Raw genomic sequence first — 26,488 nt, 5'->3', positions numbered from 1 at the left:
GTCTAAGTAATCATAATAATATTGTTTTTAAAATTTTGATAATTATAGCAACATTATTTTTAAAATTTTAATCCCAATTATTTTCAAGGTTTTAGTAATCATGATGATGTTGTTGTCACTGAACCAGAAAGTTTTAATCAAAAAGTTGTTTTAAGAGTCAATAGAGAAGGAGGAAATTTTGGTAATGTTCGGATACGCTGGGAAGCATATCCAAATATACCTTTATTTGGTGACAATGACTTAGTTCCACTTGAAGGTTATGTAGGTTTTTTAACAGGTGAAATATCTCAAACCATTGTTCTCAATATCATGCCTGATGATATTCCTGAAATTAATGAGGTATTTATTGTCCTATATTTTATTTTTGGTGTATTCACAGTCAGTGCTAGTTTTTTTTATCATTTAATCTTGATGTCTGCTCAGTAGGGCATCTTGTACTTTTCAACTTTTATTAAATAGGTTGGATCCAAGGATTCTTTTGCCTTTAGGTACATATATTAAGGGTGGAGATGTAAATTTATCAGAATAAAAGAAATATCTGCAAAAATAGACATTACTTTTTCAAATATTAATTCAAATAGGGAGAGGGGAGTGAAATTTAAATTGTGTATCTCATATAGGTATTAAAAAAACAGGTTTTTTTTTTCAATAGATGTTAATGAATATTTGTTTTTTGACAAACTAGAAGTTTCCTCATCAGCCTTCCTTCATACCCTTTGTATATAACTTGTTTATGTGCCTGGCTTCATGAATGCTTATTCTACAATACAATATCAAGTTTTTAAAACTCAATAAACAAAAATTAAATACATCCCTCTATTTCCATAAATTATTCTGTTAAATCACTTAAAATGTCCTTATTATTAACAAGAGGTATTATTGCTTTATTTTCTACCCCTGCTTGGGTAAAACCATCTCTTCTCTCAAAATGTCCTTATTATTAAGAGTTATTATTGCTTTATTTTCTGCCCCTGCTCGGATAAAACCATCTCTTCTCTCAAAATGAAAAACTGTTTCAGAAGTTGCATTTACCTAAAAGAAACAAACTGTTTTTTTTAAAGACTGTTTTAATGACAGTAAATACTTTTTTAAATTCATTAGTTAACATATTTAAACATTAGAGAATATAATTTTACCTCTTTAACTGCCCTTTCGTGTGTAAACAGGGAAATTCATAAATAATAACTTCAGAATTATTTCTAGATCATTATTGTTCATTTGAAAGTTTAAGATGGGTTCATAGACCTCTTTCCATGCTATAAGAGGTCAGTCAATATGGCTGCATGTCAGTTTAAATTAGGAATCTTTTATGTTCTGGTAGTTAGACTTCTCATTTCCTGATTTTTTCTGATTTCAAGAAACTATTATCAACAAATTCCCTTTCATTCTTGTTTTGCCTTCAAAGTAATTTTTGCAATAAGATTTCATAACAAGAACTTCACCCCAAAGATCATCAAAAAATTTTTCAATAATTTTTTATACATTTTTATCTTGAAGTTTAATAAAGGTGAGTTGGTTCAAGATATGTTTTACCCCTTCTATTCAACTACAGAAGAGGCATAACATATCTTGAACCAACTCACCCTTATTGGAGCCACATTGGGAAGTAAACTGATACAAGAAACTTGCTAACTACTTCTAATTTTTTTTAGCTCATTTCCTTGTAAACCATGTTCTTCATATCCACATTAAAAGTAAGAAAAATCTTTGTATTGAGCAACTCTGTTATGTTGAGCCAATCTTTTAGTAAGAGTTCCTGAAATTACTCTCTGGCATATTTTATAGGTAAGATAACTAAAAAATTTCAATTAACCTAGGATCTATAGATTTTGGCCTAAAATTGTAATTTCTTTATATTTTTAATCTTGTAAAGCAACTTCCCTCGGGGTCCAGAAAATCCTGTTTTTGTGATTAGTCTTACCATCAAGCTCATCTGTTAAAATGGTGAAGGCAAACCTCATTTATGTGAAATAAAAATTTTGCCCATACTAATTTCCTTTCTACTTTAACCTTTAAACAACAGATAATGCCTCCATTATGACCTGCATTTGTACCTGTGCTATTACAACCATTAAACTTTAGGATTGAACTTAAATTGTCAGCATTGTGCAAAAGAGATCAGTGAATCAGTGAAGTATTTCATTTGTAATATGTATACTCAAATACAATATGTTCAAATGTATTCTCTCAAATAATCTGACACTTTGATATAACCTTAGCTTTGGTCCTATGTATTTTATTTTTGTCTAGCAAGAAAAAAAACTGATTCTGGAATCATTTTAGCCTCTACCAAATTCTTTAAATAATCTGAATTAATTACAGCAGCAGCAGTGCTTGTAATTTTATATCTAATTGCTGTTCTTTGAATCTTAGTGTATATTTGCTGCTTTGAAATCCTTACTTTTATCTGATACATCAATATTTTTTTGTAATTAGAACATTTCAAGAAGTTATTAGAATACCCTTTCTCGTTGCATTTTTCCAAAAACTCATTAGATGTCTTTTTCAAATGGCTCCAATTTACCATCTCCTTTTCTTTGACCTTAATATTGTATTTTTTCTTATTACTTCACACTATTGCTTTTCATTTCCTTATAATCTCTTTATAATTTTTTAATCCTATTGCAATTTAAGTTTTCTCCCCCTTTTTTGTTTTCTGTGCTTGAATAAGTAACTCCATCAAGGGATTCCTTGCTGATTTTTTAAATATAAAGTTGATGTGAACTTTTCTTTCACATCTCAGACAGTTTGTTTCATTACATAAAAAATAGAACATTAGTAGTTAGTTATATCAACCAAAAAGGAATTGACAACATATAATTTATTATATTGTCAATTTCTTCCTTTTTTGTTAGCCATTTTTGAATTTCCTGTACATCATTATAAATTTTTTGGTCTTTCTGTCGATGGACTTTAAAAATTACTGGAGATGAAAAGTCTGAGTTATTTTTTAACAAGTTCCGGTCTTCTCTCTTCAACCCAGTCATCTAAGGGATAGGTTTTCTTTTGTGATGACTCTTTAGTCAGTATAGTTTTAAGAAAAAAAGAGCCAAGTGTTGGTAGTTCAGATGGCATAAATTCTCTTTCTTCCTCTGGAAATAAATTATCTCTCCAATATTCATACTAATAATTTGATAATTAATTATATATTGTTAATGATAATTTATTTTTACAAGAAAATATTATTAAAGATAATATTATTAAAGTAATAAAGTATTATAAAAATAATAATTTTTGAAAATTATGGAATCCCCTGCTACTCAGTTTTTCTTTTGGTTGTTAGAGTTTTGTTTGTTAGATGTCAGTTTAAAATTTTGTTTTGTTTTGTCTGAGCATTTCTTATGTAAACGTAAATATAAGAGTTTTTTTTTCTGTTTTATAGACATACATTATTTTGTTGAAAGAAGTTGTAATTGGTGATGCAGTCATAAATAAAGAAAAGTCTTCCATAAAAATTATTATCTTGTTAAATGATAATCCTTACGGGATGGTACAGTTTGTGAAACCATCTATTGAAATATTAGAAAAAGAGAATGATTGGAATGTAACACTCTTTATAAATCGTATAAATGGATTATTTGGTGTGCTGCGAGTGTTTTGGAGGTTTGCTAAAAATAATTTTTTATTTGCATTTTCTACACATTTTATGTAGTTTTAAATTCTTTATTGAATTTTTTTTACTTAAACTCTGTGCTTCTTAAATGCTAATATGTTTTAGGACAAATCAATTATCTAGTTTCAAGGAAAAAGCCATTGCCGGTAGTGATTATGAATCAATATCAAACCAATTTTTTATTATTGAAAATGGATCTAGTATATCAGAAATAAAAATTCTTATCTACCATGATGAAATTCCTGAACTTAATGAAGTGTTTCAAGTAGAACTTATGCGTATTGAAGTTCTCAATGAGAATATTCCCTTCCAACATTTGCCAATACTTGGTGCAATTAGTTACATGAATATTACAATCCTGCAAAATGATGAACCTTTTGGTATGCTGACACTGACACTTGATGGTTATGGACTTTCTAAAAATACTCATCCCATATTAGAACCAGAATATGATAATTTGACACTTCTTTTTTATGTCAGTCGCAAAAAAGGTACTTATATTCTTACTGTTTTAGGTACTGTACTAATACATGTTGTTATTTTTTTAATGCAATCAATCATTATATGTTCAGGTGCTTTTGGCAGAATTTCTGTTTCATGGCAAGTACAAAGCACAGAGATATCAACAGATGATATTTGTTGTAGAGGAGATATTATTGTCTTTGAACAAGATGAGAGATTGAAAACTTTTACTATAACTGTATTTCCAGACAGCATTCCTGAAAATGATGAAGAATTTTCTGTTTTTCTCTTAAATTCAACAGATGGCTCAAGTATAGATTTGAACTTCAATAAAGTGCAAGTTGTTATACTTGCTAATGATAATGTTGGTGGAATTGTTCGGTTTTGCAATGGATCAGTTGTAGTATCTATTAGGGAAGGGGAAAGGCTGAGTCTATGCTTGCAAAGAACTTTAGCTGCTCTTGGAGATGTTATTGTTACATGGAGAATAATTGGTGTTAATGTAACCCAAGATTTTATATCTGATCAAGGTTTTGCAAACTTCTCTGAGGTATTTTTTTTTTATTTTTTTTATTTTTAAAACTATTTTGTTGGATTTAGAATTAAACTTAAGAATTTTTGGTTGTGAAATTTAAAACTACTTCAACTTCAGGGTCAGACATTTAGTTCAATCACATTGGAAAGTATTATGGATCAAGTTCCTGAAACTGATGAAAGTTTTGTTGTGCGTTTGATTGCAATTGAAACAGTAGGTATTTCAAATTCAGGTTCTGCCATTTTGGATGAAACATTTCGAGAATCTTTTCTCACTATAGCTGCAAGTGATTTTCCTCATGGAGTAGTAGAAATTGCAAATGCAGACTCTCCATTGTATGTTCATGAGTATGAAAAACAAGTGGAGATACTTCTTATTCGGCAATTTGGAAAAATTGGTATATATTTGTGTTAGTAGGTCAAATGTAATTTCTTTTATCTTGATGACTATAATCTTGATGACTATAATCAAATAAAATTACTCCATCTCGTATAATTTGCTTTAAAATGTGTATTGAATTTTTTTAAGCTTTGAGTGATTTTTTCCAATAAAATATTGTTAAAATTAAGTTCTTTTTCAAACTATTCTTTTATTTTCAAGGCACACTAAGCATATCCTACAATGTCTTTGTTGGAGTTAACAGAACTATTAGTCAAGCTTCTATTCAAGATGATATTTATGTATTGGATACAAAGTTAACTATTGCTGATGGAGAAGACTCAGCTATTATTACAGTTGGAATTATTGATGATAATTTAGCTGAACTCGATGAAGAATTTTTTGTTGAAATATTATCTGTCAATTTGACAAAATCTTTTAAAAATTCATCATCCATCCCTGTGGTGGGGTTGAATAAACAAAAACGTGTTATAATAGTGGCAAATGATGCTCCTCATGGAGTTTTAGCATTTGCTCCTCATTCTGTTAAGTAAGTTTTCTTTTTAATTATTCAAATGTAAATTTAGAAAATGTTATAAATTTTTATGTTAGCCTAAATAAATAAATGGAAATAACTAGTTGCTGCTCTAAATTAAGTTGGGTTTGCAGAATCTGTTAGACTGTTTAATTTTAAATTAAAATTTTTAAAAGCTTTTAAACTGTTACTTGAGCTATTATGCTTATTTTATTGTAAAATAAAAATTCATGTATTTGTTTGCACCTAAAAAAGCTTAACCCTATCAAAAGTAATTATTATATTCTCAAAGAGATTTTGTTATTTGATTTTAATTTTAAAATTGTTCTTCAAAGTTTTGCTGTTAAGGAAGAAAACTCTGCATTCAACTTAACTGTAGTTAGATCATTTGGTACATTTGGTGAGGTTTACTGTTTTTACTTCTTAAACTACCTTACTGCTGATTCAAGTGACTTTTACATAAATGGGAGTGTAATGGATGGAGGTCCTGCAAAAATTTTATTTGTTGATGGTCAAAGTGAAGCAAATATTACTGTGTATATAAATGATGATAACATTACTGAAAATAATGAGTTTTTTGAAGTGGGATTAACTATTCAGAATGCAATTAATAATGGTGGAGTACAAGTTGGTGTACCGAGTCGCACCATTATCACTATCTCATCAAATGATGATGCACATGGTATCTTCTCCTTTGCATTGAGTTCCCAAAATATATTCCTTCCAGAACCAGAAAATCTTAACTTAATCTCCCATGATTTTGAAGTTGAACGCACTGGTGGTTTATTTGGAAGAGTTATTTTAGAATGGAGAGCATGTAATGCAACACCAAACTATGACATCTCACCAATCAGTGGTATTCTTCAATTTGAAGAGTATCAAAGAAGAGCTTCATTTAGAGTATCAATTCTACCTGATGATCTGCCAGAGTTAGAGAAAATTATTGTTCTCCAGCTAAATATGTTAAATGGTAAGCAATTTAGCAAAACTTTTAATAGAAAAAGTTTAAATATGCTAAATGGTAAGCAATTTAGCAAAACCTTTAATAGAAAAAGTTTAATAACAAAAAATTTAATAGTAAAAAGTTTAATGAGATTTTCCTTTTATGTTATCAAGTAATTTTTTCTTTTTAGGGAATGCAAGACTTGGTACAGTTTCTCATGCTACTTTAACTATTGCAGCAAATGATTATCCTTTTGGCTTGTTTTCTTTCTTTCCTGAAAATGTTATTTATGTAGAAGAATTACAAAAGTTAGTAAAAATTACTGTTGTTCGTAATGGAGGAACATATGGTGACGTAACTGTTGACTTTATAACTGAACCAAATACTGCTCTAAGTGATATTGGAAATCAGACAATCTTTGGTATTGACTTTAGTTTCATGATAGGTGATGTGATAGCATTCCATAGTTTTGAGATGCTTGGGGAACAATTTTTAATACTTGGTACCCAAAAAAACACAAAACTATTTGTATGGAGAGGAACATTTGTTTACATTCTTGTAAGTTTCAGCTTTGTAAAATGTAAATTATTTTTTTAGATTTTGATAAGGTTGTTAAAAGTCTTTAGGATCCTTACTTATCAGATAAAATATTTACCACTTCTGAATATTCTTCCTTACTTCCTTTCTTACTCCCTCATTTTAAATCTCTTCCTTACAATATCTGGTAGTTCAATGCATGGTTTAAAATATAAAATGATTTGAAAAAACCTTCAGTATCATGTCAAGTTTGATTGCAATACAAAAAATTGCTCCAGCTTTACAAAATATTTGCAAAACAAAAAAAATATTTTTGATATGATCTTATTATTTAGGACTTACCTTTAAAGAATTTGACTAAAATTGTAACATCAGTAATTGGTATGGAAACAATTCTACTAGTCAAAGATTTTCTCTCTATTCAAGTTTATTTGATGGGCAAAAATTTCTCTTTGTTTCATGTTCAAACAATATATGATGTTGGAATCTCTGATGTGCTACTATTTAAAATGAATAATAGTTTGTATTTCACATTTGCCAAGAGCAATGATGATCAAGGCGAAAGTATACAAATGTTGCAGGTGATTAAATTGTTTTTTCTTTTTTTAATTTTTTTAAAGTTTCAATTGGTTATTTTAGTTACTTACTGATGTTATTTAGTTCTATTACTTTTTTTATTCTATTTGTTTGTTTTGGTTAATTACTGGTTATTGTTTGTTGTTTAATGTTGTTTATTATTGTTTGTTATTATTTAGTGTTGATTAGTTTTAAATTTGAGATTTTTTTTTTTTGCAGTTGTACATATGGAACAAACAGAAATTTACACAGTTGTTGTGGTCTGGCATTCAAACATTCTTTGGTCAATCTTTAGCTTTTACAAATTTCAACAATGAGTATTATTTAGCTGTGGCAAATCGTTACAATAGATTAAGTAATTCCTACAATGTTAAATCATATATCTACAAATGGGATAGCAGAACAAAATACTTTCAAATGTATGGTGAAATTGAAACTTACAAAGCTGAAGAGATTAATTTCTTTCAACATGAAGGCACTTTGTTTGTAACAGTGGTAAATGGCAATGGAAATTGTCAGTTGTTAATGCATGATGTGAAAAGATATGACCATTTCTACTTAAAGCAAGAGTTTTACAAACCATGCATAAACATTAAATATTTCTATACTCCAAAACATGGTAGGATTTTTTCTTAAATATAAATTTTTATTTTTCTAATCAAAATGTTTCTGCCTAAATTTATCAATAAATATTTAAGTCTCAGTAAACTCAGTTGAAGAATCATTATTTTGTATCTTTTTTTATTTTCTTGTTTTTAATTCATATAGTTAAAGCAGCATTCATTTTATCATTCTTAAATATCAGCTGTGATCAAGTTTATTGGATTTTTTATGAATCAAATGAATTAAAAAAAGCAGCAATGAATTGATTTCTATTCATAGGGGGAAAAAAAAAATTAAGGTTTGCTATGACAGAAAGATATTTTTTAAGGTTGATATTTTGTTATGTTTTTAAATTTTATTAAAGCTTATCTTGTTGCTGTTGGGACAGCCTCCTATCTATATGAATGGAACAGAAATCACTCATTGTTTGAGTTTCATATGGTGCCTATTTTTTTTTTTTTTTTGTTTAAAGTATTTTTTTTTAAATCATTTTGTTAGATAACTTTTTGTTTCATGAAAATGTTGTTGTGTTTTTATGATAATCTTAGTCCTATTTTATTTTAACTTTATTTTTTAGGTATTACCCTTTTCAGATCTTTACTCGATAGAACCATTTTTTGTAACTGATCTCAATTTAAATGTGACCATCTCATACTTGGCTGCTTTTTCTGCTAATACCAGCAATATACTAAGAATTGCTTATATGAAAAATTCTTCTGACTTTGTTTTTAGGTGTGTTGAAACCAAAGTTATTTTTTTATACTGCTTTAAACAAGTTTAGTTTTATTTTTGCATGATTTTTTTTTGACATAAAAGGTAACATGGTTTCTTTAGTCTAACAAGTAACATGGTTTCTTTAGTGTAAGTGTGCAAATGGTGAGTAATATAATTTATTTGATTTTTTAATTGTTATTAATCATTCCCTGTAATTGTTTTCTTTTTCTTTTTTTAGAAATGAAAGATTATACTTTATGGAAGGTGAAAAAAGTCTGTTTTTTTTTGTTTCAATTGTTGATGACCAACTTCCAGAAACTGACGAAACTTTTAAAGTCCGCCTGCTTAACCCCTCCAGTGATGCCGCTGTGTCCTCAAGCTCTATACTTGATATTGTTATTATGTCAAATGACAATGCTTTTGGAAGATTTAAAATAGCAGACTCTTCATTGCATCAAGTTGTGAATGAGTTAAATATTGACTCAACATTTTTTGTATTGATTGAGAGAGAGTTTGGCAGCAATGGTGTGGCTATTATCACATACAACATAACTGATACTGCTAATAATATTCAAGAAAAAATTTATCCTCAATATGGACACGTTAAATTTTTCCCAGGAGAAAATTTGAAAAAATTAAATTTGTATCTAAAGGGAGATGTTACTCCTGAATTAGAAAAGAAAATGCTGCTAAGGTAAATATTTTTTTTCATATTTTTTTTTTATTATAATTTATGTGTAATCAGATTTGTTATAAAGTTTTATTTCCAACTTCTTATTAATATATGCACCAACACAACCTTTTTTTTTTTACATACATTTATAAATGTAAAATTTTTTTTGTTTTTATTTTCAAAAAATCCACTTTATATAGTTTTGTTTTGTTGTTTTAGTTTTTTCTATTATCAACAAGTTTGATTCTTTTCTTTTAGACTAGTAGACATTGAAACTGTCAGTGGCACAGATACAAGCCAAGCAACTCTTAACTACAACATTAATGTTGCTTCAATAACAATTCCTGCAAATGATGATCCATATGGTGTTTTTACTTGGAAAAATTCTATTTATGTAACAACAGAGAGCGTTACAACAACTTCATTGGTTTTGTTAATTTTAAAACGAGAAAAAGGTACATTTGGCTGTGTTACTGTCTTATTTGAAACTGTTATAGCATCAGAAGTTGGTCCTATGGAAAGGCCTGCTAAACCTTTTGTTGATTTTATACCCATTTACAGCAATGTCACTTTTACAGAAAGTCAGCGTGAAGCATTTGTTTTTATTGAAGTTATCCCTGTAAGAATTTTTAAAGAGCTTCTTAACCTCATTTTATTTTCAATATAGATCTTTTATATTTTAGATATAAATTTAACTCAAAAATATTTGATGCAGTAGTTTAATATTTTTAGTAATTTTTACTTTAATTTCTTTTTGAATGCTTTTTTCAGCTGCTAAAAGAAGAGAGAATTATAAATGCAACTCTAAAAGTAAGAATAATCATGAAAGAGCTTTTTAACCTCATTAAAATAATTTTATCTATGGTCATTAAAATTAGCATGATAAAGTTTAATATACTTTTTGATAATAATGATAATTTCATATTTCTTATTAAGAAGTTTAAATTATTTAACTTAAAATTTTCTAATAATTTTTTTTTTTTTTTTCAAAAGAAAGTTTTCATACACAAAAATGTTTAAATTTTTTTCATGTATATAAATAAATATAAATATATAAACAAATATATAAATAAATATAAATATATGAATAAATATATAAATAAGTATAAATATATAAACAAATATATAAAAAAATATAAATATATGAATAAATATATAAGTAAATATATAAATAAATATATAGATAAATATATAAATAAATATATTAAAATAAAAATGTATATATATATAAATAAATATAAAAAGACAAAAATTGTGTGTGTTTGATTGTAGGATGGCTTATACAACTATAATGAAATCTTCTTTGTTAATATCACCAACGCTTATTTAACAGAAGATAACCAAACCACTGTCAGTATTGTCTCCAGTCTAACACAAGTTGTAATTACTGAGATGGTTCAACAAAATGGTGTGCTTGATTTCAATTCTTCAGTTCAATTGATAACAAATGAAAATGTTGGTACTTTAGAAATTCCAGTTTCACGTTCAGTTGGCTTTAATGGGTCAGTTGGTGTTTACTTTGAAGTTTTATTTCACACTGCAAACATTTTTGACATTGCTCCTTCAAATGGAACAGTAAGTTTTGAAAACAATCAAAACGAAGCATTTTTACAAATTCAAATTGAAAATGACAACATTCCAGAACTTGATGAAAATTTTACGATAATATTAACAAAACCATTTGGTGGAGCTAAAATAGGCTCTTTAAACAACCTTACTGTGAAAATTTTGGAAAATGAGCATCCGTATGGTTTTTTTAGGTAATCATTTATGTTTATTCAGTTATTTATGTTTATGTAGTGAATATATAAATATAAAATGTTGTAATACTGTATATATATATATAAAAAAGGTGTTTTTAACTAATAATTATAGTTTTATAGTAACTAAGGTTTTTTAAATATTTAATTTTAAAGCAAATATTTTACTAATAAGTATGTTATATTTTTATTTATTAGAAATTTAATCATAAGCACATTTTAAAAAATTATTTGTTGGTATATAACACTCATTTTTCCCTCCCCTCAATTAAAAACAACAAGAGCAAACAAATCTCATTCCTTCTTTTTAAAGTATACAAGAAGATAATCGAAATATTATGGTAGAGGAAGGTGATGATGTGCTGATTCTTGTTGTTCGATCTTATGGTGTCATGGGAGATGTAGATATAAAATGGAAATGCAATGGAACGAACTCAATGACATCTTTACAAGAAGGAGTAGTTCATTTTTTTGAAGTAAATGATTTTTTAATGCTGAAATATATAAAATTAATATTTAGAATTATTAATAATATTTAGAACTATTAATAGTAATTAGAATTATTAATAATATTTAGAATTGTTAATATTTAAAATTAATATATTAGTTAAATTAATATTTCATTAAATTAAGTCTAAGTAATTTATTATAAATTATTTTTTATTTTTATAATTTATTATAATTATTATAATTTATTATTTGAAAAAGCAATATTTTTTGATATTGTTGCAATAAAGTCTCTAGGATTGTTTACTATTTGAAGAAGTTTTGTTTTTTCTTTACTCTTTTATTAGGGTGAAAGAGCAAAAAATATTAGCTTTATGATTATTGACGATGATATACCTGAATTGAGTCAAGTAATTTTATGTGAAATTACTTCAGGCTCTAATCATGTAGAACTCAGCAATTTTACTAAGGCTCTTATTATTATAAATGCAAGTGACAAACCATTTGGCATATATGTTGTGAACCCCATTTCCCGTATTCAAGCTGGATTTGAACCTATTAATGGAGTTGAAAGAAAATTAAATATAAGGTTTCTCAATTACTTTCTAGCCAACTTATATTATCTTAAAAAGTTGTAATAAAATATTTATAATAATAATAATTAAGTAAAAAATTTGTTAAAGTTTTTAGAAAAATCTAGTTTAACATTTGCTATCATACGTTTTATTTATGTTTTGATTGATGGGCAAGGATTTTTTCCAAAACCACTTTTCTTGTTAACTAAGATGTTTCATGTTTCAGTGTTCTGCGTAAAGTTGGACAGGCAAACTTAAGTACATTATCTTGGAAATTCAACTCCTCATCACATACTAAAGTCAAAGAAACATTTAAAGAAACATTTGGGACCCTCACCTTTAAAACTGGCGAGATAGAGAAGGTTCTTACATTAGAGGTACATTACAGCTTAAATTTTACAAAACCTGATTTTTTCTTATGCTTCTATTATTTTTTTTTTTTTTTTTTTTTTCAATAAACTTTAATCTTGATTTTAGATTCTTGATGATGATATACCAGAGGAAGCAAATATGTTTGAACTTATTCTTTATAACCCCACAAATGGAGCTGAGCTATCTTCTGATATCAATTCTACTGTTTCATATATTTATATTGCTGCTAGTGATTATCCTTATGGTTTATTTGCACTTAATTACAATCAGTGGGACGTAGATGAAAGTGTTGGAGTACTTAATATTCCAATTATAAGATCTGGCGGATTATTTGGGGGGGTTTCTATAGGTTATCATATTTTAAATGGCAGTGCAGCATCTGTGGAAGATTACAGTCCAGAGTCTGGTGGTTAGTATCTTAATAATTCTAGTTGATTAATTAATCTTGTAAAATTTTGTGTACTTGTTTACCATCATTGTTCATTTTATGTTTTATTTGTCTAGTTTTAGTTTTTGCACCTTATGATACAATACAAGTAATTCAAATCACTATCCATGATGATGCTATTCCAGAGCTCAATGAGATGTTTACAGTAAATTTGACATCTGCTCAATTGGATCATTTTATAGATTTTGATGAAGTTGTACAAGGCATAAAGTTGAATACACCGCCGTTGATAACTGGCTGCTGCCAAATTGTTGTTATCAAAGAAAATGATGATCCTTATGGGGTAATTGAGTTCTTAACAAGTAAAATATTTGTGCAAGAATGGGATTTGAGTCTTAAAATTCCTGTTGTAAGGAAAGGTGGTTTGTTTACAAATTCAAGTGTCAGTTTTACATACACCCCAATTAATGCCACTGCAAATTCAGATTTTGTTATCAACTCTACTGTAATAGAACTTCTGGAAAATCAGAATTTATCTTTTATTGAAGTTTGGTTAATTGATGATAATGAACCTGAGGATCTGGAGTCATTTGAGATAAGGTTAATGTCAGTAGCTGGTCTTTCAAAGTTAGGTATTCAAGACAAACTCCTTGTGGTGATTGAATTAAGCGATAATCCTAACGGATTATTTGGGTTTTATGATTCACCAAACATTATTTACATAAAAAATCCATTAAATATAACTGTTTTAAGCTTTAACATATCAAGGATGGATGGAACAGTAGGAACTGTTAATGTAAGTATAAAAATGCTAAACAGTTAATAATATTTCTTAAATTACATAAAAAAGCTAATGAAAATATATGCATATATTTATATATATACACATATATATATATGTGTGTGTGTGTGTATATATATATATATATATATATATATATATATATATATATATATATATATATATATATATATGTATATATATATATATATATATATATATATATATATGTATGTATATTTATATATATATATATTTATATATTTATATATTTATATATTTATATATTTATATATTTATATATTTATATATATATACATATACAAATATATATATATATATATATTTATATATATATATATATATATATATTTCAAGTCTACAATTTTGTAAATTTTAACAAAATTTCATTATAATCTTTTTTTACTTATTTTAAACTCTTTTGATAAATATAATTTGGAATTGAAATAAATATTACAATTTTTAGCTGGAATGGTTAATTGAAAGCGAAAATCATTCTCCTGTTTCAGAAGATATTTTACCAAGCAGTGGTTTAATAATATTTGCTGACAAACAAAGCAAATCAAAAGAACTGAAAATTTCAATTTTACCTCATTCAAGTAAAACTACTCTTCTATATTCTTATGCTAGATATTAGTTGCATTTTGATTTTTTAAGTTCATTAACTTAGAGTTTAATGATTAAATTAAAAATCTGTCAATAAACTTTTTTATTTATCATGATTCCGCTTATTGACATTATTTTTTTTTTTATATCAATGTCATTCTACTTATATTCTTCACATTAATAGTTTGTACTTTTATGAAAGATCAATTTTTACAGTTAATATTACAAAAAACATGAAAATTTTATTTAAACTGCTTGAAAATGACTGGAGTTGATTGGTAGAAATTTATTAAACAATGCTGAGATGGTACTTTTAAAGAAAAGTCACTCTGTTTTTTTTTTTTGTTTATAGAACTTTATATAGAACTTTAGGGGAAAATCAGATCCAGAACCTGAATATCTGATAATGAAATAAAAATTTTGTTTTAATATTGTGCTGCCTGTGATAAAATGCAATTAAATAAAAAATATTTTTTCTTCTGTTTTTAAGAGAATCATGAACTTGCAGAACGATTTACACTACGTTTGGTAAACGCAACTGGGGGTGGGAAGATCCAAACAAGTGCTGCTTATGTAACTATTGTTGTTGATAAAAAAGGCTACCCAAATGGTCTTTTCTCTTTTGGATTGGCTTTCTTAGAAGTTGAAGAACCATCATTTGGTTTTAAAACTGTCAAAATTGAGGTAAAGAGGGAATTAGGAATGGTTGGCACAGTTGAGGTTAGTTACTAATAAATAAACAAGTCACAACTTTTTAAAATTTTTATGAAAATTGGAGTAAATGTATATGAAAATAAAAAGAAATTAAAATTTCAAAAATAAAAATTATAGTCTTTCATTCAGATTATCTATAAGCAGCTTTTACATAAAAATCATGTGAAATCAAAAAAATGGCAGTTTTTTTTAAAATGCCTTTTTTATACTATCTTTAGATTACATGGTCATTAATTCCAGTATCTAATGGTAGCAGTTTTGAAGATGTTACATTTAATTTAAGCCCATTAAAATTCTTAGCTGGGGAAAGTTCTCAATATATTTATCTAAATATTACCTCCGATAACATACCAGAAATAAATGAGACATTCTATTTAAATTTGTTATCAGCAACTAATGAAGGGGAAATACATAAAAATATGAGTGTGCTGGAGTTGGTAATTGTGTAAGCATAATATAATAATTTACTAATTATGTAATTATGTATTTTGTTGTTAGATGTTTCTGCTTTTCTTTTAAACTATGTTGCAAAAGTCTTAAATTGATTTAGTATTCCCTTTTTAGTTATTTTCATGATTCTCTCTGAACTTATATTGTACTCTTAGAAATATTTAATCCATTGTTTCACATTTCTGATCATCTTGAAATTAAAATAAGGAACACTGAAGTGGATTTTTAATTAATTGCAACAAACTTTGTCTTTATGTAAAAATATTTAACAGAAATATTTAACAATTACTAATTATATTGTTTTGTACATTATTCATTCAAAATTTTAGTGAAAATGATGACCCTTTTGGTATCTTCAATTTACCATTTGTGGATCTATTTGTTGATTCCTCTAATCAAAGATTTATCAATTTCACTGTTCAGCGATCTGCAGGAACATTTGGTGAAGTAAATGCATTTGTTGAAGTTACACTTTTGAGTACCATAGTTCTAAGCTCTGAATTACATTTTAATCAAGGGGATGTTCAGTTGTCTAAAATTTTAAAATTCAACAGCAGTCTTTTTTTACCAAATGGCTCAGTATTAAACATTGAGCTACAAAATGTTACATTAGTTACTAAACAAATGACTTTACTATCTCCTCGAGTTAATCATACCAACTCAAGGAAACAACTGATACTCCCTGAACTCATGTGCAACTCAGTTGTAAACATTTATCCAAGTTTTGGATCATTAAGCAATGGAAATGTTTCAGTTTATGTAAAAAGAGTTGGGTTATTTTCTTCAATAACAGTTACTATAAATTCTTCATTAAATAACTACAAATTTAAGAATGGTCAATTAAATCCCTCATTCAAATCAATAACTATGACTCATGGTATGAAAGAGACTTTAATAGTATTTAAGGCTGTAATCCCAGATCCATTGATTGAACCATTAATATACAGTTTATTCATAGCCAACTTGCAACCAACACAAAATCAATTAGGCTGGCCAAAGCTTGGTCTTGAGACTGTATCTGTCATTGATCCTTATGGAATTATACAGGTTTGCAGAACTTGCATTGAAATGTCTGTTGTAGAAGGTGAACTTGTAAAAGTTGTTATAGAGCGCATTATGGGTGCTCAAGGCAAAATAAGAGTGTTTTATGAAACAAAATCTTGCAATCTATATTCTGCTTTACCTGGTATTGACTTCATTGAATTTAGTTCCTATGTGGATTTTGAGGAAGGGGAGTTTTTTAAAGATATTTACCTAACAACACTTGATGATGCATTGAGTGCTTTACCTGAAGATAAAAAATGCTTTTTATTTTCTTTGACTTCTGTGCAACTATTAACAGTTTCTCTGGCAAATGTTTCTCCTAGATTATCTGACAGCAACACATCTAGGATTGTAATAGAAGATAATGATTTTCCTTATGGAATTTTGTCTTTTACCAAGCCAACCATTGATCTATCAGAATCAAGCACAAGTTTTGCAGAAATAGAAGTTCAAAGGTTGTTTGGATCATTTAGTCTTGCAAAAGTTGATGTTGTAAGTATAGGTGGTGGGGAAATTTGGTCTGATGAATATATTGAACAATCCTCTATTGATATAAACAAAGAACTATCAAAGATACTTAACAGAGCATCAGCTGGATCTGACTATAGCATTGTTAAGACAACTTTGGTGTTTCCAAAAATGGATGAACTGAGTTTAAAAGGCCAAGTTCAAAAATTAAGTTTCAGGATTTTTCAGGATAATATTCCTGAACCTGATGAAAGTTTTCTTTTAGTTTTAAGTAATGCAACTGGAGGTTCAAAAATAAACACATCTGGTTCCTATACATTGTTGACTATTAAAGCAAATGGATTGTTTAATGGTGAAGTAGGATTTGAGAAAACAACAGCTGAAATTGATGAAGATGGAAGCCAGTTCACTGATTTAATAGTTTCAAGAAATGGTGAATCACTTGAAGATATCACAGTAAGTATAATCTGTTTGTTTTTTAATTAAATACTTTCTGTGAGCTTTTCACTAGAAATAACTTCGTTTTTTTTATCTAATTTCTTTTGTTGTTTTTGTAAAATGAGTTGCTTTTATGTGGCTAGGTATCATGGACAGCTTTTCATCCATTTGAACCTAATGTTCTCAACCAACTTCAATTAAAATCTGGGGAATTAGTTATATTAGCTGGTCAGCAAAAGGCAGCTCTTAGAATTAATTTGATCTCTGATGATGATCCGGAATTGGTGAAATGGTTATTGATTAATATTACTGGGGTTTCAAAAGGCGCTTATGTACGGAAACTTGATTCAGTTGCAAACATAACCATTTTAGAAAGTGACGCTCCTGCAGGAGTTATTGGATTTGATACTCAATCAAGGTTTTTTGAATTTATTAGTTGAACATAATTTTTAAGATGCTGTTTTTATGTTATACTATTGTTGTTTATATGTATTTATTTTAGTTTTTGATATTTGTAGGTATGTAGTTGTGGAAGTAAAAGAGAATTTTGCAACCTTGACCATAACCCGATATAATGGAACACTAAAAAATGTTTCTGTCTCATACCGCACATTAGTTGTCACTAATATTGTGAGAGATGCTGGGATTGATTTTAATCCAGCAATTGAAGGAAGTGATTTTCAGTTTACAAATGCAAAAGTCAATATGGCTGTAGGGCAGGTACCAATTTATGTTGTTTTTTTTTTTACAATTTACTGTTAATAATGTTTATGCTTTCTTTCTCTTTCATTTTTGTTTTCTACTTATTTTTTGTAATAAATTTTTAGTCTTCAGCCAAAATAAATGTAAAGCTTTCTCCAGAAACTGCCTCAATTGTTGCTTACCCAAAGATTTTCAATGTTATATTGGAAATGCCAACAAATGGTGCAATGCTTCAACAAGATCTTTCCAAAGCAGTGGTTGTGATTTCCCAAGTAAATCCACAGTTTTTGAAACTGCGCTCTACTTTGTTAAGTTTACCCATGTTAGATTCTCAGATAACGATTGTTTTATCATCAATTTTAAGCAATCTTCTATCTAAAGCTCTTTCAGATGAAGATCAACAAGTAATTAAAACAACTATAGATGAAATTCTAAGTTTTAAAAATTCAGAAAAGCCTGGATACATGCGTATAAATAAAGACTCACTAAATAATCTTCTTCAAATCTTTAATGTTTTACTGGATCCTCGGAGATTAGACTCTAAAGGAAAGTCTTTTTGGGTAAAAAGTTTGGAAAATCTAGCCTTCCACTTGCTAAATGATTTACCTTGTCCAAGTTCTGTTTTTTACAAAATGTCAAACTTTGATTTGAAAGCATACAGAATCAATGGTACATTAAGTGAAGGTTTTGTTTTGCAAGATGGTATTAATTTTTTGAGCTATTCACAAACTGAGTTTCCCTTGAATAATGCTGCAAAATGTTCAAATCTACAATTTTTAGTACTGAAGAATTCTCATTTGTTTATTGCTAATGAAAATGTTCTTAATGCCAAGGTATTTTTTTTAAATCATTTAAATCTTATGTAAATTTTTTAGAATTCTCAGTAAATAAGTATTTCAGTATGTTAATTAAGTTTTAAACAAAGTTATAAAATATGTTTTTTAAGCAGCATCTCTTCATAATAGGTTATGTCATCTTCTGTTTTCTCTGGATTAAATCCAGATCAGAAAGTAAACTTTCGTATTTATACTTCTCAAAAACGTGTCACGCGTGCACCTGCAAAATGTGTAATTTGGGAGCATGCTTTAGTTGGAAATGGATTTTGGTCACCTACAAATTGTAAACTAGTTTTGCAAAGTAAAAATTATGTTCAATGCGAATGCGAACATTTATCTGAGTATGCTGTGTTGGCTTCAAGTGATAACAACACTGGCTTTGAGATATACTTTTTTGTTGCCTGTTTCATAACTGGGGTATGCTTATTTTAATTTGTGCTAGCTACTGAATGTTAGTAAAACATAACTAACTTTATTTACTAATATATTTAGGGTGCTTGTTTTTTGGCATTGTTAGCTCATCATTGCTGCTCCGTTGAAAAAACATTTACTGCCAATCTTCTTATGCATATGTTTTTTGCTGTCATGTCTATCAATGTAAGAGTAATTTTTTATATTTGTTAATAAGTTCCTTTTTTTTATTATTCATTAAATACACCTATCTAATGTGTCTGGTTTTTTTCTGCAAGTTTTTTTTAATTTTTTTTTTTTTTTTAATATATATTCTTGTCTGTCATTTATAATTTCTTCTTTACATTGTAAAAAAAATTTAAAGGAAATATTACTTTAGGTTTGGATTCCATATCAACTTTAAAAAGCCTGTTTAACCATATCTCTTTGATTTTGTTGAAATTTAGTTCAGTTTTTCTGGAGAAATTTGCACACCAAATTCAAAGTAGTTCTTAAGATATTCAACTTTTAAATATGACCTAATTAACCATTTAGGGCTGTTTACAAAGAAACTTATATGCAAAGTAAATTAATTTCCCTAAAATCTATAGATTTAATTATCCAAAGATAATAAAGTTATGCATTTAGAATAAATTTTTCATTGGAAATCCATTTTAATGTTTAGAGAACTTTGGAGGCTAAATTTTTTCTATTATTGTAATTGAACTGTGAAGTAGTAATGTTGAAAAGTGGTAGACAAAATTGAAGTTTTTCTTTTATTAATGGCTTTTAAAAAGAACTTTTTGTAAATATGATTTGAGTGGTTTTTTTAACTTGTTCTTTAAAGTAGCCTCAGGAGATGCTTTGTTTTAAAAACAACAAAGGTGTTTATGTTTTAGCAAGATTATTTTTAACTGAAATCTAAACATTTGAGTGTTTAAAGAATTAAGGAAGGTAAAATTTCAAAAGAATTTACATAAACTTTATTAGGTTATTTTTAAAATAGTCAAACAAAACAAAACAAAAAAGCGTTTTTCTTAGTTATTCTGCATCAGTCAGAATCCGTTGTGAACCCATTAGTCAGAGTTTAAGTATCACTTTTGGTCTGTTTCTACACCAGTAATATTATTATTACACAATCATCTAACAAAATTAATTTAAAATATTTGTTTTTCAATATTTATTGACATAATTTTCATAATTTGTAACAATAACGGTTGATATGGAATTACTCTTTTAACAACTTTTTATTAGTTAAGTTTTACAGGTTCATCTGAACTTATCAAATTGTTAGTAAAATTGAATAAACCTGTTAACCCAAACTTATTTTCAATTTACTATGAGTTCAGCTCCATAAATCAATTGGTCAGAGGTTAAGTATCACTTTTGGTCTATTTCTAAGTTAAGGTCTAATCATTAAATACTGTTGTTCTTATTTTATGCTATTATCAATTTAACTTTACAATTTTTCAAACAAGGAAGATTTATTACAGTGAAGTACTATTTCTAAACTAGTTTTCAAAAATTTAAAGTACCATGTTGGTAGAAAATCCGAAGATCCTCTAACCCAAACCACTCCTATAAATTATACAGTGGTAAATAAATAATGAAATAAAGTTTAAAAGTTTTAAATTGCAATCACTAATTTCCTAAAAAAATTTGCTTATACTCAAAATAAAGCTATTATCCTTGATTTACAACATAATGAAGTTAATTCCTTATGCAATTTGATTTAGTAATTGAAAATACATTTCATAGAATGGTTGTGACATTTTAAGCCTATTTTTCATAATACTTCTACAAAATATATACTCACAAATTTGTAAAAACATACCAGCCTATTTAACTATTAGGTTGGTCAAAATTTGATTATAAGGGTTAATTATTTATTTATTTATTTTTGCTAAGTAATTGAAATAAGTAGAATTTCAGACAAATCAAAAAGAGCAGATATAGGTTTTCATATTGTCTTAAGTTTCCATACAAGAAGGAGAACCTTTTTCAACTAAAAAAAGAAAACAAATTAATATTATATATGAATAGTATCAAGTTAATGTAAACCCTGACTCAGAAGCAGACTAAAACTTAGTACCCAATTTTGAACTCATCAGTTTCTGGTGTTTATTAATATCACTGACTATACTGATTTTAAAAACGTTTTTAGGTTGTATATGCAGTAGGAGCTTATGTGAGCCCTACACTATTTAATAATCAAGAAGCTTGCAGTGTTTTGGGCGTGTTTTTACATTACCTATTCTTGGCACAATTTACAACAATGTTTGCTCAGGTAAGTTTTTTTGCTTTCCTTATTTAACACCATAACTTTCCTTCAACAGGCTATTGAATACTATTGATCAATACAAAATTTCTATGTTTTAAGGCATACAACTTGTGGCGGATACTTGTAAAGAATGATGAGCACAGTTATCGAAAGTACATGATCTTTTTTCTTATCAGTTGGGGTAAATATAAAAAATTTTTATTAGTCTGGTGTGTGTTTTATTAATATAGTGTGTGGTTTTCAGTTTATTTCAGTTTAGTATAGTTTTTTACTGCTTGCTGAAAGGTTTTGTTTCATTTATTAATAAGTCATAAATTAATAGATTAAGTAGGTTTGCTCCTATAATCCTCAAAAGAGCTTAGTTTTACTCCTTTTGATTTATTTTTAGGTTCTCCAATTTTTATTATTATTTGCTATGCATTTATAACGTATGCTGTTTGGGGATGGACTTTTAACAAAATGTATGCTGATGTTCATAACGATGGTGATATGTAAGTGCTAATATATGCAAATTGTTTTTATAGAACTCTTTTCTGATCACATGGTAACATTTGCTTTGAATCTTTAACTCAAAACCTCTTTTTTAGACTATTACAAAATTACTTACACAAGTGTAATCAATTTTGTATGATTTCTGTTTCAAGGTGCTTCATCCCACAAGCTTATGCAGCATTTTCAGTGGCAGTTATTCCGGTTTTATTGCTCATTTTGGGATCTAGTGTAGTTTTTGTGCAAGCCTATCAGCTTACTCCTCAATGGAAGTGCTATGACGATGTCTATAGAGGAAGATATAATATTATAGGTAAGTTTCTTGGGTTTTAAAAAATGAATTGCGTTTACATTTTATTTTATTGACAATGTCAATGTTACAAATAAGTTAAAGTGAATGTTAAGAATTTTTTTTTTTTATATAATTTGTTGTTCATTGAAATTCAGAATAAGTATCAAAAATTAGCCATGCATCCCATTTTAATTAATTAGAAGTGCGCCATTTCATGGTTCTTTTTGCTTTGATTTCAACAACGTGGTTGTTTGGTGGATTACATTTAGCATACAGATATTTGTGGATGATAGTTATTTTTACGTTCTTTAATGTAATCACGGTAAGAAATTTTTAGGCCTTCATATTCTTTTTCATTTTTCTGTCTGTAATTTGAATTTATTTTAAGTATTTACTTAATGCTGTATTATATTGTTTATATCACGAATAATATAATTTTCTATTACTGTTATTACTTCTTTATATATATATATATATAATTTTTTTTTCTTTAGGGTTTATACATTTTGATTATTTATGCGATTCTTCGAAATCAAATGCGTTACATTTTTAAAGGAGAATATTACGTAAAGCAATCCGAAAATATCATGGAGTTGCCAAATGTTGTTTATAAATCACCACAATTGAAAAAAGAAACGCCTCAAAGGGAGTACATAGATTTAGTAAGCATCCACAAACTCTATGTTATCTACTTTATTACTTTACTTAGTAGCTAAACTTTAAAGTCATTATAAATGTTTCTAGAAGTCATATTTTTAAGCTTTCGTTCATCTTTTAAGTTCTTCTTTTACCTTTAATTTTACCTTTTAACACCACCCCTTAATCTATTTTTAGACGGACAAATATTTCTCTAAAAAAAAAAAAAAATCTTAAATTTATTGAGCTTCTTTATTTTCTTTTTCCTAGAATGAGTGGGACACTGTTGATTTAAGACCTATAACACCTGCTTCAAGTTCTAAAACAGTTTTTAAGAGCAAGTCAATTGATCCTAGGCTGCGAGTGACACCATCATCTTCTCAATTTCGTGGTGCTGTAAATGAAATTTATAATGACGAGAATGATGATGATTATGACGATAAAGATGATGGCGATAATATCAGTGACAAGTTAGAGTCTGCTGAGTTTGAAGATTTAATTTTTGCTCTTAAATCAGGGCGTGGCTATGCTTCCTCTCTAAATGAAGATTCAATAGAAAATCAAAGCAACTTTTTTGAAAATGATCGGCCGATGTCAAATATGAACGTATCAGATCGTTCATCAGTTAGAAGAATTAAAATTGGTGATACAATATTGTAAAAATATTGATTTCCCTTTTTTGATTGATTTTACCCCATCCTATGGTATAATGGTGTTCTACAGCGTTTGGTTGCATAAGATATAAATGCATGAGAAATCTATGTAGTAGATTTGAATAAAGACAACGTCGCTAAATTAGTTTGTGCTTTGGAAATAATGCTTCAACATTTTAAAACCGGGTAAATTTTTTTTTTTAAAGAGATTGCGCATTAAATTTGATTTGCTAGAGTTGGGATGCCAGGTGTAAGGTGTCGTAATGTTCGTTTTAATTATTTGTTTGAGATACTATGTTAAATAGTTGCGGAAGAGTTTTGCTGAGTCAGCGATTTTTTTAAAAATCGCTCTAAATAAAAAGGAAATAGATACAAATTGATAACTAATTTATAGATATTTAAACAATTTTGTTTATGTTTTACAAATATTTACAAATCGAAAATTTTTATATGAAGTTTACGAATTTTTCATATCATAAAGATTTTATAGAAAATTTTTCTCTATAGTGTTTTTTCCTAGCTTGTTTTTCGAAAAAATTGTTCAAATTGCGAGGTGTAAATAGAGTTTAACATCGTTCATATTTCCTAATGCTTTTTAATCAATTCTCATGAAGGATTCTTTATTTTTTAATACTTTTGTAAATAAATTTTTAAAGTAAGTTATTTGAATTGAAATATATCATTTTAAATTAGAGAAATAATTTCGCCTCAGTCAATCATTTTGCGTTTGGTGGTATTAAGAACCTGCGTATTTTAATCAAAACCTGTGTATTTTAATTAGGCAGGGACTAATATTCATTTAAGGAATACGGGCGTATGAATATTCGTTAAACAATGTTCGAAGAGAATTTTTCGTTCAAATATTCTTCGAACGAATCTTCATTTGTTCGAATATTTTTCGAACGAATCTTCGTTTGAACGAATGTTATTCGTTTGAACGAGTATTACTCATTTAATAGAAAAAATTCTCTTGTACCATTATATTCGTTTAAGTTTAAATATTTTATATAGCAGTTCTTACCCGATAAACGATTCGAAAATAACGTCTTTAATGACAATGAGATCGAATAATTTAAATTCAAATTCCCTTGACACAGTTAACTTATTAATAATTTAGCTGTGTCAAGGGAGTTATTTCTAATATTAAAAAAACTATCGCGTAATAAATCTTCTAGTAAGTAATCGTTTTTTAGATAGCTATAAGTTTGGATTCCATTGACGTTTGCGATGGGACTAGGGTAAATTTACCAAATTTACTAAATAATTTAGCAATATCCGACTAACTAATATTTTAGCAAGAAAATTTAAACCCAAAATGTAGCAAAAAAGGAGCAAGAAATTTAGCCTAACAAATGTATTTGTAAAAAGTAATCGTTTAACGAATATTTTATTTGTTAAATTTATATTCCTACGAATATTATACGAATATGAACGAATATTCATTAAGCGCATATTTTTTAATGGAATAAGTATTCGTTGTAAAGAATATGGAACAACTATTATTTGTTAAACGAATATTCGTAAAAGGAACGAATATTAGTGGTAAAATATTCTTTTAACGAATAATTCGCCTCTGTCCAATTTTAATCTCAACCTGTGTATTTTAATCTCAGCCTGCGTATTTTATTTACTCTAAACAAATGTTTGACTTGACATTTTTTAAAATTTCAAGTTTAGTCAGGAATAAATATTGTTAAAAAATTGTTATTATATGAAATAAATATGCAAAAGTAATTTTATGCACGTGATAGAAATGTCTTTACCATAAATGTCTTTAAATTTTTGTTCAAAGACTATGCAGTAATCCCGCTCAGTTTCGATTTACAAAATCATATAGAACCTGTGACGATAGCTATCATACTAGCAAGTGATAATGGCTATGTTTTATAGGTATCCTTTTACGTAAATATCATGGATTTCGCCTGTTCATATTACGTTTGAATTTCATTTTTACACTTCAATTTTATTTTACTATTTAACTTCGTATTATAATTTAGTTTTAAAGTTCCTTACAATTTATGATAATTTATGATAATTTATGATACTAAGCATTTCTCAAAAATTTTCCAAATCAAATAAAAGTTGTTTAAACATTTTATCAATTGGTAACTCCATTTACAATTCTGTCAATCTTTAGAAAATTATCCCTACTTCTTTTTCTTTTTCAAGTATCCTTCATCCACCTTTTGTCACCTTAGTGATGTTGCTTATACAGGGACATAAAAATCGAGTATGAATTACATTTGGTCTTGATTTTATCTTCAAAACATTCACTATTATCAATGCTATAAACGTTTTATCTTGCAATCTTATCACTCGACTCAGTTTAATAAATAATACATAATTTATTTGATATACAATTCTCAATAGGTTTCTTTCCTATTTTTATTATGCATATTCTTATAGTTCAAAATTTTTCTGCAGTTCTCATTATGATATGTATTCAAATAAGCAATTCTCTGTTTCTTGAATCTCCGGTCTTTTTCCATATAAAATTAAAGTCACAAGCAGAATCTCAACAACAAGAACACAAAAAAAAAAAAAAACTGAATAAGAATTGTCTATAGACTAAAACC

The 26,488-nt window shown here is 27.5% G+C and overlaps 1 protein-coding gene across 2 annotated transcripts in view; it reads left to right on the top strand.

The window, feature by feature from the left end:
• LOC145187969 (adhesion G protein-coupled receptor V1-like) overlaps window positions 1-24,610 on the top strand; it is a 39,450-nt gene extending 14,840 nt beyond the window's left edge. Inside the window, exons 28-64 of one of the 2 annotated variants that reach the window (XM_090081476.1) lie at window positions 89-339; window positions 3,383-3,603; window positions 3,719-4,104; window positions 4,186-4,625; window positions 4,728-5,007; window positions 5,211-5,538; window positions 5,859-6,493; window positions 6,657-7,024; window positions 7,339-7,584; window positions 7,799-8,198; window positions 8,547-8,623; window positions 8,760-8,914; window positions 9,135-9,590; window positions 9,828-10,188; window positions 10,341-10,379; window positions 10,842-11,329; window positions 11,643-11,805; window positions 12,124-12,365; window positions 12,578-12,728; window positions 12,829-13,132; window positions 13,228-13,907; window positions 14,380-14,512; window positions 15,010-15,239; window positions 15,452-15,678; window positions 16,013-17,651; window positions 17,777-18,051; window positions 18,152-18,353; window positions 18,461-19,168; window positions 19,301-19,588; window positions 19,664-19,768; window positions 21,726-21,848; window positions 21,942-22,023; window positions 22,231-22,333; window positions 22,487-22,644; window positions 22,824-22,945; window positions 23,118-23,285; window positions 23,530-24,610. In XM_090081476.1, coding sequence (XP_089937602.1) covers window positions 89-339; window positions 3,383-3,603; window positions 3,719-4,104; window positions 4,186-4,625; window positions 4,728-5,007; window positions 5,211-5,538; window positions 5,859-6,493; window positions 6,657-7,024; window positions 7,339-7,584; window positions 7,799-8,198; window positions 8,547-8,623; window positions 8,760-8,914; window positions 9,135-9,590; window positions 9,828-10,188; window positions 10,341-10,379; window positions 10,842-11,329; window positions 11,643-11,805; window positions 12,124-12,365; window positions 12,578-12,728; window positions 12,829-13,132; window positions 13,228-13,907; window positions 14,380-14,512; window positions 15,010-15,239; window positions 15,452-15,678; window positions 16,013-17,651; window positions 17,777-18,051; window positions 18,152-18,353; window positions 18,461-19,168; window positions 19,301-19,588; window positions 19,664-19,768; window positions 21,726-21,848; window positions 21,942-22,023; window positions 22,231-22,333; window positions 22,487-22,644; window positions 22,824-22,945; window positions 23,118-23,285; window positions 23,530-23,919 — 11,624 coding nt within the window. In that variant the 3' untranslated portion in view covers window positions 23,920-24,610. The remainder of the gene's footprint in view (window positions 1-88; window positions 340-3,382; window positions 3,604-3,718; window positions 4,105-4,185; window positions 4,626-4,727; window positions 5,008-5,210; window positions 5,539-5,858; window positions 6,494-6,656; window positions 7,025-7,338; window positions 7,585-7,798; window positions 8,199-8,546; window positions 8,624-8,759; window positions 8,915-9,134; window positions 9,591-9,827; window positions 10,189-10,340; window positions 10,380-10,841; window positions 11,330-11,642; window positions 11,806-12,123; window positions 12,366-12,577; window positions 12,729-12,828; window positions 13,133-13,227; window positions 13,908-14,379; window positions 14,513-15,009; window positions 15,240-15,451; window positions 15,679-16,012; window positions 17,652-17,776; window positions 18,052-18,151; window positions 18,354-18,460; window positions 19,169-19,300; window positions 19,589-19,663; window positions 19,769-21,725; window positions 21,849-21,941; window positions 22,024-22,230; window positions 22,334-22,486; window positions 22,645-22,823; window positions 22,946-23,117; window positions 23,286-23,529) is intronic. The other variant, XM_090081483.1, reaches the window with a different exon arrangement.
• Window positions 24,611-26,488: the final 1,878 nt, after the last annotated feature.

The sequence above is a fragment of the Hydra viridissima genome, unplaced genomic scaffold (genome assembly GCF_058129835.1).
Source record: "Hydra viridissima isolate aposymbiotic clone 2 unplaced genomic scaffold, HvirCarnegie_v1 scaffold_1, whole genome shotgun sequence".
Classification (NCBI taxonomy): domain Eukaryota; kingdom Metazoa; phylum Cnidaria; class Hydrozoa; order Anthoathecata; family Hydridae; genus Hydra; species Hydra viridissima.
This window is presented reverse-complemented; position numbering and strand designations above follow the sequence as displayed.